The sequence below is a fragment of the Staurois parvus genome, unplaced genomic scaffold (assembly GCF_062004578.1).
Source record: "Staurois parvus isolate SC_StPar_1 unplaced genomic scaffold, SC_StPar_1.0 ptg000133l, whole genome shotgun sequence".
Lineage (NCBI taxonomy): Eukaryota > Metazoa > Chordata > Amphibia > Anura > Ranidae > Staurois > Staurois parvus.
Genome location: NW_028317929.1, coordinates 14,235,858 through 14,253,747, shown reverse-complemented (window position 1 = coordinate 14,253,747; position 17,890 = coordinate 14,235,858). Strand labels below are relative to the sequence as shown.

The window sequence follows — 17,890 nt, the reverse complement described above, 5'->3', positions numbered from 1 at the left end:
TGTCACCGTCCTGCTTGCAGGCTGCCTTTGTTTTGACATCTGCATCACGCTGTGTGTAGCCTGTGGATGCAGCAGCTGCATGGCCCTGAACAAATACTGGGTCTGTGCAGCTGCTGTCTCTGCATCCACCTCTGTAGGCTGCCTGCATGCAGTTCAAGTTGGATGCAGACACCAAAAATAAGTCTGCACAAAGAACTGGCACCTGTTTGAAAGAAGCCTTTTTAGCAGTTAGGACATACAGAAGGGTTTTTGTAGTTGTGGACATTGCTTATGAGCACTGTAATGCTTTTCATTCCTCAAGTTGGCCAGTCTTATCATCTACAATAGAACGTAGTGGCAGGTCATGTTGCCTTAGTAATTCTGCCAGTGGCAAGTCAAGGACCAGGCTTAAATCCTTCAGAATGAACATTGGTAGGGATTGCCAGTCAGTCTTAAAGCTCAGTAGCATGAGATTGAACTTACCCAATAAAGAGACATTGTTGGTGGAAAATAATGTAATTAAAACAAATGCAGCATTAGAAAGTACAGGTACAATACATACAATCAGCACCTCCGTTGCAACAAATCTCTTGCAGAACTAGAACCACCACCGTAGTGTTTAGCATTTACTACTTCTGGGTGTTTTTGTCAGATGCCATCTCCATTGTAACTTTCCCTCCCAGATATTATGGGGTCAATTCACTAAGAAATAAATGCCACATGGATATTTGAGTTAAAATAACTCATGCAGTATTTATTTCAAAAGTAGTCAATTCACTAATAAACATGCGTTATTTACCGAATGCACTCAATATTTATGTTTTGTGATATCTAGCACATTTTGTGTTATTTTTAGTGTTTTTTCACACATTTTTGTTTTTGCAGGTTAACATTGCACCAGAATGCACACATCAATACTGTGAAACTGAAAACATTGTAGTGTGCTTTCATTTACAAAATGATCTCCCTCTGATGAAATGTTACAATTTATTTTCATTCCTGAGCTCAGAGGAGAACATTTTTACACTGATACATTGTATATTTTTCACTTGCTGGCCAGTGCAGAGTTCCTCTAATTGTTATTTTGTACATTTCTAAAATACCGCCAGCAAACACCTGGTGATAAATAACGGATGTGTGTGTTTTTTAATGAATTGACTTTAATGATTTATCTCATGTTTTTTTGCAGTATTTATCTCACTATTTTAACAAATGTGTGGTATTTACCTCACATCGATATTTTACTTTGATGAATTAACTTTTTTATTATCTCATGCAGTGATTTATGCAAACGAGTCACATGACTGTTATCACATGCGGTAACCTTTAGTGAATTGACCGTTCTGTCACTAATTTGTCCCTACAGCTGTGATAGGGCACAAAAGTGATGTAGTACTAGACTGGGGAGACGCATCCAACATACACTGCAAAAAAGCAAAGATTAAATGCAGCAGATGTGCTGATAAGCACAAAAACTAGACTTTTGCTAAGGCCTGGTTCACATTAGTGCGGGCACGTTTGCATGCACCTTTTCCAAAATGCATACGCATGGAAACTGCATGGTCTTTCTGTCCATGTGGTTCCTGCACCTGTGGTAGCACCGCAGTTGCTTTGCAGGATGAGATGTGTGGATGCGGGATGAGCTTCATTCTGAATGGCAGCCCCCCACCCAGTTCTCACAGGAGAAAAGTGATGCGATTGAGGGAATCACATAACTTCACGCACCTGCAAACAGCCCACAATGTGTAGGCTAGTGTGAACCTAGCCTGAAACTGTTTTTATTTCAAAGTGTTTATTCTATTACCAGGCTAGGTTCACACTAGCCTACACGTTGCAGGCTGATTACGAGTTTGGGAATCTATGCGATTCCCAGACCCACATCACGTTTCTTTTGTGAGACTAAGGGGGGGGGGGGGGGGGTGTGCCATTCAGAATAAATGGCACTCCCACACATCTCCCGCGGTGCGATCACAGGTGTGGGAACCGCACGAAAAACTCATGGTCAAGAAGACCATGCGGTTTCTGGATGAGTTTTGGAAAAGGTACATGCATGAAATGTGGGCGCAGCAGCACATTCAAATGAATGGGCTGCCGTGCCCGCACAAACTCGGGCCCCATGGCCTGCATTAGTTTGAACCGGGTCTCAGTCACCACTGTGCAGTGCTATTATATTTATTCTATTGACACTGTCCCTTTAAGGTGATCCTGTCATCATAGTAAAATTAACACTGCACCCTGTAAAGAAAAATACCTTTTTAAACCTGGGTGCTGCGGTTCATCTGCAGACCTCTTATAATGCAAATGAGTCAGTAGAAGGAACCATAGCGCTCAGCGGAGGACACCCCTGGATCTACCACACCTGAAAGTGTGTCAGCGGCCTTTGAAGCTCTTAAAAAGACTGAACAATTAGTTTGCTGTCTGTCAGGAAGGCATTTGGCTTCTTGTTTTACTGGAAGCTGTTAGTTTATTTGGTATTATTTTTAGAAATCCGACAGGATTGCTTTAAGCTTCGAGCTGATCACTGTAGAACATATCCTGGGGCACTTTTTGTGTATAGCTCAGAATTAGATTATTAGTAGCCGTTATATGCTGATGATCCAGAACAGGCCATTTAGTCACAATCTCAGAACATTGCCGTAGTAGCTTTTGGTGAATGTCTGTTCTTTTTTCTGGATGTTATCTGCTGTCACTCAGTACAGAGAGAGATTGGATACTTTTGATGATTTCTTCCCAATATCACTGGAGGTATGGCACTTGTTTTGGCCTTATCTAGAAACTGCTTTTTTTTTCCATCTTACAGCTTCCTGTCTGACCCTTTCTGTGTGCTTTAAAAATGTAGCTGTAGAGAAATAGAGGAAACTGTATTGGTTCAGAGATATATATATAGCCATTGCTGTTAAGAACGCCTTCAATTAGTGTGTGTGTTGTTTTTTTTTTTTTTTGTGACATTTGTAAACAGTCTTATGAAAAATGGTTGTATATATGTGCACATTTTGAATACTAAATTCTGTATTGGACAAATAAATATTTTTCTACAGGAACCCCCGTATTTTTGCACTCTGATAAAAAATACTGAGGCAGTCGATTCCCAAATAGCTTCATATTTATTGACAAATTGTTTTTTTTTTTTTTTTTTCATGCAGTTCATTCTGAAGTGCAGAAAATCATACAAGTCATTAATAAGCAATTTTGATTCTTGAACTGAATGATTCTTAGTAGACTGGACAAAAAAGCATTCATATGTTTAGGTGACTGGAAAAAAAATGCAGCTTTTGATTTTCACATTGCTACATAAAATCGCTCATATCACTCCCTGTTCACACATAGGCTTACAAATCCCTACCACACTCATTCACACATTAGGGCCAATGTTTAACGTATAACTAAGGGCAAAACTTTTCATTTTTTTTAAATGTTTATTTTTTATTTTTCGACAGAAAGAAGAGGGGTTAGAACACCTATCAGGTCTTTTATAGCTGTCTTTGAGTCCCGTTAGGGAGGCTCACCCTTTTTTATTTGTTTTATTTACCATTATTACTGAATATGAAAGGACACGAAAATCCCAAATTTTAGGTTGTTACCAGAACAAGAATTGAGGGGAAATCTTCCAAAGGGGGCACTAGTTTCAGTGATCCTGGTAATATCCAGGGATTTCCCCTCACTTCAATTCTCCGCAATGGGACACAGATGAACAAAAAAAAAAAAAGCTGACAGGGGTTATAAGGGGAGTTAGAGGTTTTGCTTTCATTTCTAGTTTTACTAAAAGCACATTAACCTGAATAATACCCAGAATGATAACCAAAAGGAAATTGCAGGACCCAAAAGGAAACCTACAGTGGATGTAGAAAAGAATGGTTCCCCCCCCCCTTAAAATGATCACATTATGTTGCTTGTCAGCTGGAAATGAAGACAGACACAGTTTTTGTTTTAAGTAGCTGTGTTTGCAACTTATAATATCCAAGTGAAAGATAAAACTGCAACATGTCCAACAAAATTAAAAAAAATTCAAAAACAGTTGGAAAAAGGATCACCCCCCTGTGTTAGTATTTTGTTGACCCACCTTTTGCTTTATATCCACCCTTTAGTCTGTTGGGATATATCTCTACTAGCTTTGCACATCTAGACTTTCAATATTTGCCCACTCTTTGCAGAGCTGCTCAAGTTCAGTTAAGTTTGATGGTGACCTTTTGTGGACTGCAATCTTCAAGTCATTCCACAGATTTTCATTGGTGTTTAAGTCTGAGCTCTGACTAGGCCATGCAAGGACATTCACCTATTTCTCCTTCAACCAACCCATCCATTTTCCTTCTATCCTGACAAGTGCTCCAGTCACTGCTGCAGAGAAATGCCCCCATAAGAGGATATTACCACCTCCATGCTTTACTGTAGGAATGGTGTTATTTGGATGGTGAGCTGTGTTGGATTTCTGCCAGTCATGTTGTTTACTGTAGAGACCAGATAATTAAATTTTATTCTCATCTGACCGTAACACCTTTTTTCCATGGGGCCTCAGTATCTTTAAGGTGTGTTTTGGCAAAGCTCAGTCATGACTGCATGTGGCCTTTCTTGAGGAGTAGATTTTTTCTTGCAACCCTCCCATACAAGCCACATTTAAGAAGAATTTGTGATATTGTTGTCACATACAATGACCAATCTTTGTCACAAATTCCTGCAACTACTGTCGGTCTCTTGGTAGCCTCCTGGCTCTTTCACACAGTTTGGAGCAACATCCTGATCCAGGGAGGGTCTGTGTTGTACCAAATACCTTCCACTTCTTAATAATAGACTTCACTGTGCTTCTAGGCATTAATAAAGCCTTTGAATTTTTTTTCTTAATCCATCTCCTGACTTGTGCCAGTCCGCAACTTTATCCCAGAGATTTTTTGACAGTGCCTTGCAACCAATAGTTGATTGTTTACTTCAGTTGCACTACCAAGGACTGAAATGCTCCAGGAAAGCTTTTTCATGCTGAGCTAATCAAAATGACCACAGCTGATCACAGTTGAAAGTCAAATGGCTTTGTGTGCTACACCTGATTTGAGTTTACAAGTCCTTTTTCCAACTCAATGACTCTGTTTTTGATTTTTTTTTCTGGCATGTTAGTGTTTATATCTTTCACTTGGATGTTAAATACAACTGGATAAAACAAACACTGTGTCTGTCTTCATTCCAGGCTGCAAAGCTACAAAATGTGATTATTTTAAAGGGGGGGTGATTCTTTTCTATACCCACTGTATGTAGATATGGGAACCTACAAACTCCATGCAGATGGTGTAGATGGGATTTATAGCCAGGGCCCGGAGCTGCAAGGCTCCAATGCTAAAACAAACTTGGTATCAGTTTGTGTTTGAGGTTTAGTTGACCTATACTGTGTCCTAGCTGAGAAGCATCCAGCACAATGAAGATGTTTGCTTTCCCTAAATATATTCTTTGTGTTTTAGAAATGCAGCATTATTAGTCCCTGCCATTGGTAATGTTGGCAGCTTTCCTAGACTAGTTTTAATTAACACAAGGTTTCATCGTGTACTTGTTTTTTTTTTTTTTTTTTAACCCCCTTTTTTTTCTTTCTTCCTGGTTAAGAAAAAAAGATTGTTTTTCATTATCTGATTGAGTTTAGCTCTAACTGTAACTTTATCAGCTAGATATTTTTTTTTTTTTTTATATCTGAAAACTGAAATGCATCCTAACTGACTATTTTCCGTGGCAGGATGATGACTTTGTGGCACGGGATGATTTTGACGATGCAGATCAGCTCAGGATAGGCAACGATGGCATTTTTATGCTCACATTCTTTAGTAAGTATTTTCTTCTCACTGACGTAATGTAATAATATATCAGAGATTCCCATGCTCCAAGCACCACTAAGGCCAAATGCACAACAGGGTCATTCCACAACTCTGATTTTATTGGAGTTCAGTGACGTGATGCTTGTGTGTATAAATGATCCCTCACCATGCAGCAATTTGACATTGTCAAATTCCTGCCTTTTGTATTTCTGTTTCTCAGCCTCCTTCAACTCCTGGCCTTGGTATTTGAGGTTTTGTATAGACTTCAAAAGGCCATGACACACTACTGAGTCTGTTACTTTCAACAACTTGCCATTGAAAAAATTTTATTATTTATTATTATACAGGACTTATATAGCGCCAACAGTTTGAACAGTGCTTTAAAAATGAAGGTAGACATGACAGTTACAATAGAATTTGGTACAAGAGGAAACAGAGGGCCCTGCCCGTTAGAGCTTACAATCTAGGAGGAAGAAAGAATCTCAAAGACTCATGCCAGCTTCTCTTATGACATCTCCCCTTTGCTGCCCAAACCAAAGATGAGTTGCTTCACAGGTGGTCCTTTAGGGAAGGTATTTGCTTTGATTCTTCTGCTTGCATGGTGTCACTAGTGGGAGGACTGCAGTTGTAACATTGCCCTAATGATTAGACACTTGGCACAAGCAGAAGCTTCTGCTCATAGATTGAACCCAGATGTATAGCTCTACACTTAAGAAGCAACTCTGGATTCAGCTAAACCTCCAATATAACATATGTGGGATTTTGCTGTAAATACTGTAAGTGCGGATTTATTGGTGCTGCAGACACTGCTCTGTGCATGTTGTCATCTAGTGGGGTCTAGCACTGTCTACTTATGTAGGATGCGATACAAGGAAGATAGATTTGTTATATTTTGGTATGACTTGGATCTTCCACTGCCAGCAGGGATGTACAGAAGAGCAGAGGTAGCCGCGAAGCAAAACTGCATTTTTTAACTCTTCAGTGTGTTCATGAAGTCTTTTCACACTGCAGTCAATTAAACTCAATTAAAGCTATAATGATTATTTACCAGAACAATAATTTAAAATTTTTTTTTTTACTACATTGGTAAAGGTAAAGATCTTTCAGGATAAACACGTTAGCTGGATGAACTGAGCCTAGAAAAAGTAAATTTTCTATGAAATTGCAGTTTGAGTTTAACAGGACAGTCTAAATATAAATAGTGACTTCTAAAAATGCTGTGTATTATAACTGTCACAGCTGCTTGCGCTCTCAACTGAACTGTCAAGCCATCAAATGGCTGGTGTCATAGCTGTTCACATGTGCAGCATCATGGCAACTTTAGATAAAACAGAGGCCAAGATGGCAGCTTCCTTGGCTGTAAAGGATAGAGTTTAGCTCCGCTTAACACACTAAATGATGTCTGTAAGGACATACATGGTAAACAAATTCCACAAAGTAGGCTTTCTTTTCATTTTATGAATTTTCACAAATAAAAAATATTTTTTTTTTCCAGTGGCATTCCTTTTTAACTGGATTGGATTCTTCTTGTCATTCTGCTTGACCACATCAGCTGCTGGCAGATATGGGGCCATTTCTGGATTTGGCCTGTCCCTGATAAAGTGGATCTTAATTGTCCGAGTAAGTTTGAAAATACTCTTCTGACTTTAATTAAAAAGGACATGTCATTGTGCTTTCTCTTTGAAGAATTTTTGTCTTCACTATGAATGTATAGCTTTTGTTGCCTTCCCTTGTTTTTGCTTGACAGTCCAGGGTGGAGTCCCATTGTGAGAATGCAGCTGTAAAGCTGTACACATGTACACTGTGTTTCAAGTGATACTGAACTAAAGGGATGATGAGCTGTTCAATTTGCAGGCTTCTTCCTGACTACTGGCTAGGCTTTTTTTTCCACAGGAAATAATAGCTCCCCTGCTGAACTACAGAACACCTCCCCTTCTCTCCATACCCATAGCATAAAGAAGGTGATCTGTAGTCCAGCAGGGGATAACTCAAACAGGGCTGTCAACACTGTTTGGAATCTCAGTGACACACAGGTAAGAAGTTAGGGCTCATTGAATTTCTGGCAGGATCAACAGGTATTTTTCTATACTTGCAGTGTTTCTTAAAGAGATGAATTTTGCTGCAGAGACTTTTCATTTCATTTTACTCTAACATACACTGTGAGGTGAGAATAAGCTGAGCTAAGCAATCACTAGCCACTCTACTTATGCATTAGAACAAACTAAAGAATCTACATAACTTGAAGGCCTGTGCTGATGGGCTTTTGTTTGCTTTAGGTGGGTTTTACATTCAAGCCTATGGGAACACAAATACCTGTTCTTTATAAGTTTATAAAATGAAAAACCTGCTTGAAACAGGTCAAATGTAGGTTAAAAAAAAATATTTAATTCATTAAATGCACCTGAATTCTGAATGACCTCAGAAGTGTCTCAAACTGATGCCATTTAGAAAAGCCCAAAGCTTGTCAACAAAGGCCCTTGCTGCCTTTCTGACCTAAAAAGGCATGCATTACTCACAGAGACAGTTAATGTATTATAGCTTAGCAGCCAGTGGTGCTGGTAATGTATAGTACAAACAAAATAATAATAATAGTAAGTTCACCTTTTATACAAAAAATAATAAATGCACATTTTTTTTGCAGGTAAAAAAAATGTGCATTTAACATTTTATGTTGCAGGAGCCTGTAAAGTATTGCACCAGCGATCAGCAGATTGCTGGTGCCATGCAGGTCTCCTACAGATTTGTCAGCATATCTGCTTGCCCATACGGGTTGTACGGGCAAGCAGATATACTGACAAGAAGTCTCAATGAACTACCACAGTGCTCCTCATTGAGAACTTCAAGCAGACAGCCACTAGGGCTGTTGGGACTTGTATTTTCTCATTCACAGAACACTGTGAATGAGTGACGCGGTCGGATCCCCACATGGCAATTGTTTTGGAATTTGACAGTGGGGGGGGGAGGGGGGGAAGATTCCCTGCTAGCTGTCAAAGAAGGGGCTGGGCTGATCATAACATGTTACATGTTACGCCCTTAGAATATGGGTGTAACATGTTATGAAAGGTGAACTTATCCTTTAAATAAGATATATCATACAATGGTGCCGTGCATATATCTCTATAACCTCATATATGAATTAAAGCATCCAAACCATGTGATTATGCAACAATGGTGAATACACTGAATACAACTTAAAAGTCCATAATGTGTGATTTGATCCATGCCTTTATCATTTGTCCACAAAACAGGTGCTCTTTATTGCTTATATCCACATATATTCCTATAGGTGCTCCTCCACCAGATACATACATATATACTCTAATCTCCTTATGTAACCCAAATTGCATAGGTCAAATACCACTTTTTCCCTTTTAACCTGGGCAGGTATACTGTGTAAATGACTCAACTTTCCTCCTCTCTCTGCTGCAAACAGTCTTGTCTCCTCTTTATCCCACAAATCCTCTGCATATGTACACAGAAACGCTTGCCAGAGTGTAGTATATAAATATAGCGTGATTTATTAAAAACAAAGTGCACTCACATTTAAAAGTGTCCTGCTGGGACACCACAGAAAAAAACCTTGTTATGTATTTTCAATGTGTTCAGGAATTTCCAAGATAGCGGCTCGTAAACTTCCTGTTTAGCAGCTTGACGTCATTGGCCCACTCACACTTTAAATAATATGTTGGATGCCCAAAAATTAGGGATGCACCGATACTGGTTTTTTTTATCGGCAAGTACATGTACCAATACTTTCAGTCAAGTATCACCGATACCAATGAGCGATACTTTTTGGTGCAATTTGCGTTAATGGACGCAAATTGCATCACAAAGAATAGCGTGTGATTTGAACAGGAATGTAATTCCTGTCCAAATCGCATGCGATTTCCCCAGCGCTCCTCTGTTATGGCTGGAGTTCACACAGGAGCGCTGCGGGAAACCTCCCTGCAGGCATTCCATGCTGAGTCTCAGTGGTAATAGAGGAGAGAAAGTGGTGGGGATTTAAACTCCCCGCAACTTTTTTTCCTCTCTTTGCAGCAATGACCGTTCAGGCTTAGAGGACTTTTGATTGGTCAGCAGCATCGTCACATGGGCGTGCTGGCCAATCAGATGCCGTCCAGGCCCGAACTGTCATCATTGCAGGGAGAGGAGGGAAAGTTGCTTCACAGTTCTGGGGATTTGAAATCCCCACAGCTTTCTCTCTGGTATCAGTGCATCCTTATCAAAAATCCCTGTCGGTAGCATTGGCTTCTTTCTACAGGAGGTAGAGAGAGCACAGTGATGACCACCAAGCTGATGCTGCATCATTGTCCAGTCAGAATTGAGTAGGAGACATAATTACAGAAGCACAGCCTAAGGCTGTTTATTTATTTATTTATTTTTTTCCTTAGTCACCCATCAGATGGAGGAAATCATCCCCATGATATAGGCCCCATTCACACTTGCATTCAGCTACGTAAGACCCAGTTGGGCGGGGGGGGGGGGGGGTTCCCTGCAATTATCTGCAGGTGAGAAGCCCCATTGAAAACAATGCATCCAGGGCTGATCATTCGCAGGTAATCGCAACATGAATGATTACATGTGAATAGCTGCGGGAGCTATCTTGGAATAGAGTTCCGTTTTTAAACTACCAGAGAGTGGGAAGTCATAAAAAAGGGTTACAATTATTGACGTCTGAATGAGGCTCCATAAAAAGTGGATGCAGGATTATAATCATACTGATGTGAATGTACAGTGTATATGTAAACTGACAGCGCTATATAAGTACCTTAAATAAATATTTAACAGCTCTTTTGGTAATGTGGTCTGAACTGCCCTCTAATGTTTGGAATGCAGATTGCAGAATATCCTGTTCATTTTTGTAAAGCCAAAAGTTTATTGTGGTGTTATTGTTATTATTATTATTATTATTATACAGGATTTATATAGCGCCAACAGTTTGCCCAGTGCTTTACAATATAACGGGAGACAATACAGCAACAATACAGTTCAATACAAGAGGGTTAGGAGGGCCCTGCTCCTTGGAGCTTACAATCTAGGAGGGAAGGGATTAGATCATAATGTCTTTTGTAATGTTAGAAACCAGATCATTATTGTAGAAGCTAGAACTTTAGTATTCTTACTTCTTTACTGGGTTAGAAAAGTATCTGCAGTTTGCGAAATGTTTTTTGTTAGCAGTACTGCTTATTCAATGTACAACTTTTCTTATTTTTGTGTACAGTTTTCTACCTACTTTCCTGGATATTTCGATGGCCAGTATTGGCTGTGGTGGGTGTTTCTGGTATTGGGTAAGTACAATGTAAATAGTTCAGTCAACTTTCTAAATGCTCTTATTCTACATTTGATTTAAGCAATGGAAGCAGGAAAATAAACGATGAAGGTCTACTCACTGTCAGTCTTAGGCAGCTGTAGTCCATCCCCAGGTTGGTAGAGAAATGCAGTACCTGGAGAGTAAACATTAGGAGTAGTGGATGTCCATGTATCATTTACTGTGGCACATCAGTGCTATTTGTTGTAGGGAAACAAGAAATCCAGGAAACTGATGTGTTATAAGGAATAATATACTATTCGTGCCATTTAAAATGATTGTTCATATAAGAATGGAAACATATGCTGTGTGGTTTTGTAAATGGTTGGGCTGGTGGTCCATTCAGACTTTGATCAGAGTGGTACATGCAATCTGTTACGGCTGCTTGGAATTGTATATCTACTTGTTCTCGGTTCAGGCCTGCACTTACAATGGAAAAGGAAGTTTTTGTTTTAAAAATGCTTATTGTCTGGATATTATCGTTATCCACTGTCTTTAGTACTTGGGGAGTCAAAAATCCAGAACACATGTAGAAAGAGTCAGAACATATGTAGAAAATGTACGTCAGAGAAAAGTTAGAAGCCCTTGTCTGCTTCCAGTTTCTAAATAGAGGCCTCAAAATATTGAAGCCAGCAGGTCAGCATTAAAACAGGGATCTGGCATTTATTGAAGCAGAGGCAAGCAATGGTGGTTTCACCCATCAGCCTCTGCTATGCACTGTATTGATGTAGGTGCCAGTGAGTGGAACCACAGTGCATGTCTGGAGACGCACGCATCTAAAATAACCTGAAATATGTTGGATTTGAAGATTCTGCTGGTGCTTTTTTAGTGCAAGAGAGGAAAGATTCCACAAACGGGCTGGAGCACACATGAGTATAAATGGTATTCTTATGCAAGGTTTATTTTTGGTATTTTTTACATTTACAAATGGTGTTTTACAGAGGGTATGTCACAGCCACCTTATTCCGCATATGCGGTGGTCCAAGCTCCTGGGATCTAGGCCTAAGAATTCTGATGTGTGATCCAGTACTAGATCTCAAAATGTGTCCACTTTACAAAGACACTAGCTAGATTTTAACATTTTTTCTGTTTCGGTGAACAAAAAACATTTGGTCACTTGAGTTACAATAACATGGAATTTCCTGAATTCGGCATCTTTAATCACACTAAGCTGGCTAATATAGGGTTGTCCCGTAAGAATAAATTATCTGGCAGGTCCTAAAATGAAGTGAGGTATTTAGCCACAGAGCATACTGATTTCAGTTTCAAGATGTGTAGGTAGTGTTTGTGGGGGAATAGGTTGGATACCTGTAGAAATTCTGTAGTCAAACAGAATTCGTAAAGCGTAACTGAGCTGTCAGAAAACAGGGCGGAGAGATGAAAGCACACACTGCAGAGCTCAGTGAGGAGAGCTCTGAAAGAAGGCACTCACGCACGCACGCACACACACACACCCCTGAGGCTGTCAATCACAGGGTGTGTGCTGGAGCACCTTTTTTTTCCCCTGGTGTCCGGAAAACTTGTCAGAAGTGGTTCATTCTGATAGCAGCAGGACGAGGACAGAAATGACACTTGGTGTTCTTAGTTTAGGCAAGTACACACTATAGAGGAATATGTTGTTCATATTTCATGTCTGAGATTTACAACCACTTTAACCAGCCTGGTAACTGTTATGAAACAGATGAACAAAAATAAACCAACAATTGAAAACTAGATGTATGCTCCTGGAAATCCCATAAACATAGTCCATGTATGTAGATAATTTGGCCTAACCAGAGCCATTGAGAAGTACAATATGATATGTAGATGTGGTCTTTAAGATTGCCTTGGAACCCTAAAGCTAATGTTGAACATATGAAACAAGGTAAAGCCTCTGGATAAATATATAATAATATTTTCTGCTCCTAGACGCTACATAGTGTTATCCTATGTGTCCATGCACACTCTTTTAGGCTAGTAGCATTTATCAAGCTTCAGTGTTTAGGAGCAGAAAAAAACATTATTTTTGTAGAGTTGTTGGGAGTGTTTTTTCCAAGCAGAAAAAAAAACTCTGAACGCTCCTAAGCGCTTCTAACAGCTTTTTCCTAGGTTTGTTTTTCCTACATGTACTGTAAAAACGCTAATGCTTCTACATCCTACTAAAACGCTACTACCAGCACTTTTTATTCAGCGTGTTTTTCCAGTGTTTTTTGAGCTTAAAAAAAAAAAAAAAAAAAGCTAGTGTTCATGGAGCCTAAGCATTAGAAACATTTTCAGTATGCTTCAAGTATCCTTAATGAGTAATCAACCAGCTTTCAGCAAGAGCAAATTAGTGCTGAAGCTTTGTATAAGCCCGTGGAAGCCTGTTAGTAGCTTTTTCCAAATGACAACCAACATTCTAATTGTTTTCGATCTGTGTTTAACATCCCTGAACTGGAGCTAAAGGGGATTTTTCTGACTTCAGTAAAGCTACATAAAGCCTGCCAGAAGTAATGCAAGTACTGAAGGCACTTTGTTGGCATGGAAGCCAACAAGCTAGTATTTTCAGAAGCAGAAGTCAACATTTGCCAGCTGACATTTCTCACTAGACAAGTCTATAGAAGTTTTGTGACTTTTACAAGAGCATGCCTGGCCTTAAATGCTTGGCTATGTTCTCCTGTATAGATCTCACAGCTGACTGTAGCAATTAAGACAGTTGTATGTCTGTTCTCATATACGGTTTCATCTTTCTAGGATTCCTTCTATTTCTCAGAGGCTTCATTAATTACGCAAAGGTTCGGAAGATGCCAGACAACTTTTCCTCTCTCCCAAGAACCAGGGTTCTTTTTATTTATTAAAGGTAAGATATTGATTTATCATCAAATGTTATACTTGGGACTTTTAGTGCATTGTCATTATATCAGTGGTTAGTGAAACTTCTTTATCCGTGAGGAGGACTCTGTACTTTTACATCTAATTTTCAGTACAGTAAACTCTTAGTTAATGTTTATTATATATCTATAACAGGGCTTAAAATTTCAAGTCTAGACCTACTAGCCAGGCACCAACCTTGCCCAGGCCCACCTCCAACCCCACCCCTGGCCTGCCCCAACCCTGCCCCCAGCCCTGCCCCAACCACACCCCCTTAAAGCTTATGAAATTACATTTTTCTTTAGAATAAAAAGTCCAAAATATAAAACTGTACACAGTAATGTATATCCCAGCTCCCCTGTACTCCATTATAGTGATATGACATGTATACAGTAATGTATATCCCAGCTCCCCTGTACTCCATTATAGCAATATGACATGTATACAGTATGTATATCCCAGCTCCCCTGTACTCCATTATAGTGATATGACATGTATACAGTATGTATATCCCAGCTCCCCTGTACTCCATTATAGTGATGACATGTATACAGTAATGTATATCCCCCCTCCCCTGTACTCCATTATAGTGATATGACATGTATACAGTAATGTATATCCCAGCTCCCCTGTACTCCATTATAGTGATATGACATGTACACAGTAATGTATATCCCCCCTCCCCTGTACTCCATTATAGTGATATGACATGTACACAGTAATGTATATCCCAGCTCCCCTGTACTCCATTATAGCAATATGACATGTATACAGTATGTATATCCCAGCTCCCCTGTACTCCATTATAGTGATATGACATGTATACAGTATGTATATCCCAGCTCCCCTGTACTCCATTATAGTGATGACATGTATACAGTAATGTATATCCCCCCTCCCCTGTACTCCATTATAGTGATATGACATGTACACAGTATGTATATCCCAGCTCCCCTGTACTCCATTATAGTGATAGGACATGTATACAGTATGTATATCCCAGCTCCCCTGTACTCCATTATAGTGATATGACATGTATACAGTATGTATATCCCAGCTCCCCTGTACTCCATTATAGTGATATGACATGTATACAGTACTTACTCCTTGAGTCCCCCGTGGCGGTGGAGAGGGTGTCTCCTCTCAGCGGAGGAGAACGGACCTCTCCTGCACCTGTCCCCTCAGCGGCGGTGCCGAGGAAGCTGGAACTCGGAAACCGGAACTCGGCTTCACAATGAGGCTTGGAGCGCAGCCGCTCCATCATCTGTGCTCGCCGAATTTCTCCTCGCATTTGGCGAGCGGCTTTTTCAAGCCCTGGAATCTATATTACATAGAAATGAGTACAGCTGAGATTTCCATAAACACGAGATATTACCTGCTGATTCAGGCAACAATCTTATGTCTATGGGAGGACCCTGACCTCAACAGCTAGATGATGTCAGAGGTAACATTTGATTGAGCAGGGTAGAACAATCTGACACAATTGCTATCCTCTCTCTCCAGCAGCACCTGCAGAATCAACCAGCAATGCTTATCTCCTCCTCAGTGGCCTCTCTGTTCACTTGAGCACTAATGTTCATACAAGCCATATGTTTGTGTTCATCCACCCATCAGGTGTCTAAATTTGTATGCATGTCTGATCACCCTCAGAAATCTAGTGACACCTTTAGGATACTTTCACACGCATATGCATCCTTGCTGCATTTTTACCGCCCTTGCGGTGCGTTTTTTTTTAAAGGACGTGTAACTTATAAAGCGCACCAAATACGCAATGCAGGTGCGTTTTTTCTGCGTTTCCATTGATTTCAATGGGGAGGTGCGTTTTTATTTCTACTGAACCAAACCTGCACCAAAGTGCAGCAAGCAGGACTTTGAAACACGCACCAGACTCCCAATGGATCAGTGTGATGAGCTCCATAGGAATACATGGTCACATGTTTTTCTTCTGCTTTTTTTTTTAATGCAAAAGCAGAAGAAAAACAGAGCAGTGTGAAAGCAGCCTTAAAGACTTAAAGTGGTCATGTTGCAAATGTTTATAGTTCCGACTGCTGTTGAGCAAAAAAAAAAAAAAGACCATTAAATACTTCTCCACTGAGGAGTACTCACCCCCAAAGCCCATTGGGAAACTGGCACTTTTGGGAGTGTTGGTGTCCTGGGTTCCCTGCAGCTCCTACTGGTTCCTCCTTCTAACCCAATGTCACCACTGTAGTCACTGGGAGGAACCAGTATGAACTATAGGGAACACAGAAAAAGTTGTTACATGTTATAAAAAGGATGAAAATACTCACCTTTTGCTGGTGTTGGTGCCAGCTTAAGGAAGTGCAAAATAGTGGATCTACTGAAAAGATTGAGAGGCAGAGGGAGTAGTTGCAGCGGGAGTTAGAAACACAAACCTGCTATGTTAACGCTAGTGACAGACTGCATCATACATGTCATTTTTGATTTTGCCCATAGTTATGCTTTAATGTATGTGGCAAGTTTAGTGTCCCTAAGATCAAGTGTATAGGTTGGTTACAACAGCTGAAGCTGCAGTAGAAGTCTAGGATATAATAACATTAGCACTCATTGGAATATGTACTGTAGGTAGAGCCATTTATTAGATTAGTGTTTAGTGACATCCATTTGTACACTTGCTACTTACAGTATGTATGTTCTGACAAAAACTTTTTCATGTGATCTGAAAGGCCTGTAAAAGAAGGCAAGTTTAATTTAGAAGGTAGTGGGGGCTCACAACACGAATGGTTTGTCCAAAATTGCATGTGTGCTAACAAAAAGTATAATTCTTGAAGATGGCGCACTAGTTCAGCGATCTGTCATAGTGGAGTGTTGGTACTGAAAGTGCTGTTTGTACTTTGGCTCACGTCCATGGACAGAGAAGTCGTACTTTGCCCTTAAATAAAAATCCTAGTGCACAATATAATTGCTTTCTAAATTTGCTCACTCAATACAAGAAGATTAAATAGAAATATGACTCTATATTCATCTGTATTGGGCAATAGCAGTCAAGATTTAGCAATAGGGTCAATTTAATATGCCTGAAGACCTATATAAGTAGCCTGCAGTACCTTTTTGGTGTGGTGGGACTTTTGGTGGGAAATCAGATCCACTGGCAATAGCAATGGCTTTGACCTTCAAACTATTTCTAACAATTAAAACCTACATAATACTTTCTAACAATTAAACCCCATAATACTTAGCCTAAACGTTTAACTTAACCCTGAACATGAATACTTCGGTAACAATAACACCTAAACCTTTAAAGTGCCTAACAAATTCCTATTCCCTGACCTTAATGCTAATATTTGCTGTAATAGTTGATAATGGGGAACTGCTGTATGGTTAAATGCCAAAGTCTTAGCCCAATAGGTGCATGTGGTAGTGGACCGCCTGTGTACTTCTGAGATGTGCTGAGCTCAAAATTCAGAATTAGGCTGCAGGGGTCCTCGGGAGGCTTATTAAGGCCTTATATTGCAATAATATTGTTAAGGCCACAAGAAAGGCATTTGTCATGCATTTGTTGAAACCTGTCAAGTTGCTAAAGAAATAAAAATGCAGTTTACTGTAAGAGAAGGGATATTACCTTAGATTGTATGCCCCTTGAGGGTTAGGGACTGATGTGAGTGTACAATATATATATGTAAAGTGCTGTGTACATTGATGGCGCTATATAAGTACCTGAAATAAATAAATAATATACTCCCTTTTCTGTTAAGGACTGCCTCCCCTGTGTTTCAGCGCTGCAGCCTCCAGCGGTTTTTGTTCTGCATTCAACACGTACTGTGGTTCCTTCCTTTGACTCCTGAGTCAACATTGTGTTCTGGATTAATGCAGGGGTCAGAGAATGGAAGCAACTTACACTCTTGGAAGAGTTGAATGATAAAGACACTTTGGGAGGCTGCAGCACTGGAATGGAGGTAAGGTAGGAGTCCAAGGCTGCCAGAGAGGAAAATACCTCTTCTTACAGGTAGCTGCTATTTTAATTTTTTTA

General features: G+C 39.9%; 1 protein-coding gene across 1 annotated transcript in view; it reads left to right on the top strand.

The window, feature by feature from the left end:
* The window catches only part of NDFIP1 (Nedd4 family interacting protein 1), a 58,623-nt gene that overhangs the window by 37,014 nt on the left and 3,719 nt on the right, over nt 1–17,890 (top strand). Inside the window, exons 4-7 of the mRNA XM_089673035.1 lie at nt 5,687–5,774; nt 7,261–7,385; nt 10,987–11,053; nt 13,786–13,891. Coding sequence (XP_089529161.1) covers nt 5,687–5,774; nt 7,261–7,385; nt 10,987–11,053; nt 13,786–13,889 — 384 coding nt within the window. The 3' untranslated portion in view covers nt 13,890–13,891. The remainder of the gene's footprint in view (nt 1–5,686; nt 5,775–7,260; nt 7,386–10,986; nt 11,054–13,785; nt 13,892–17,890) is intronic.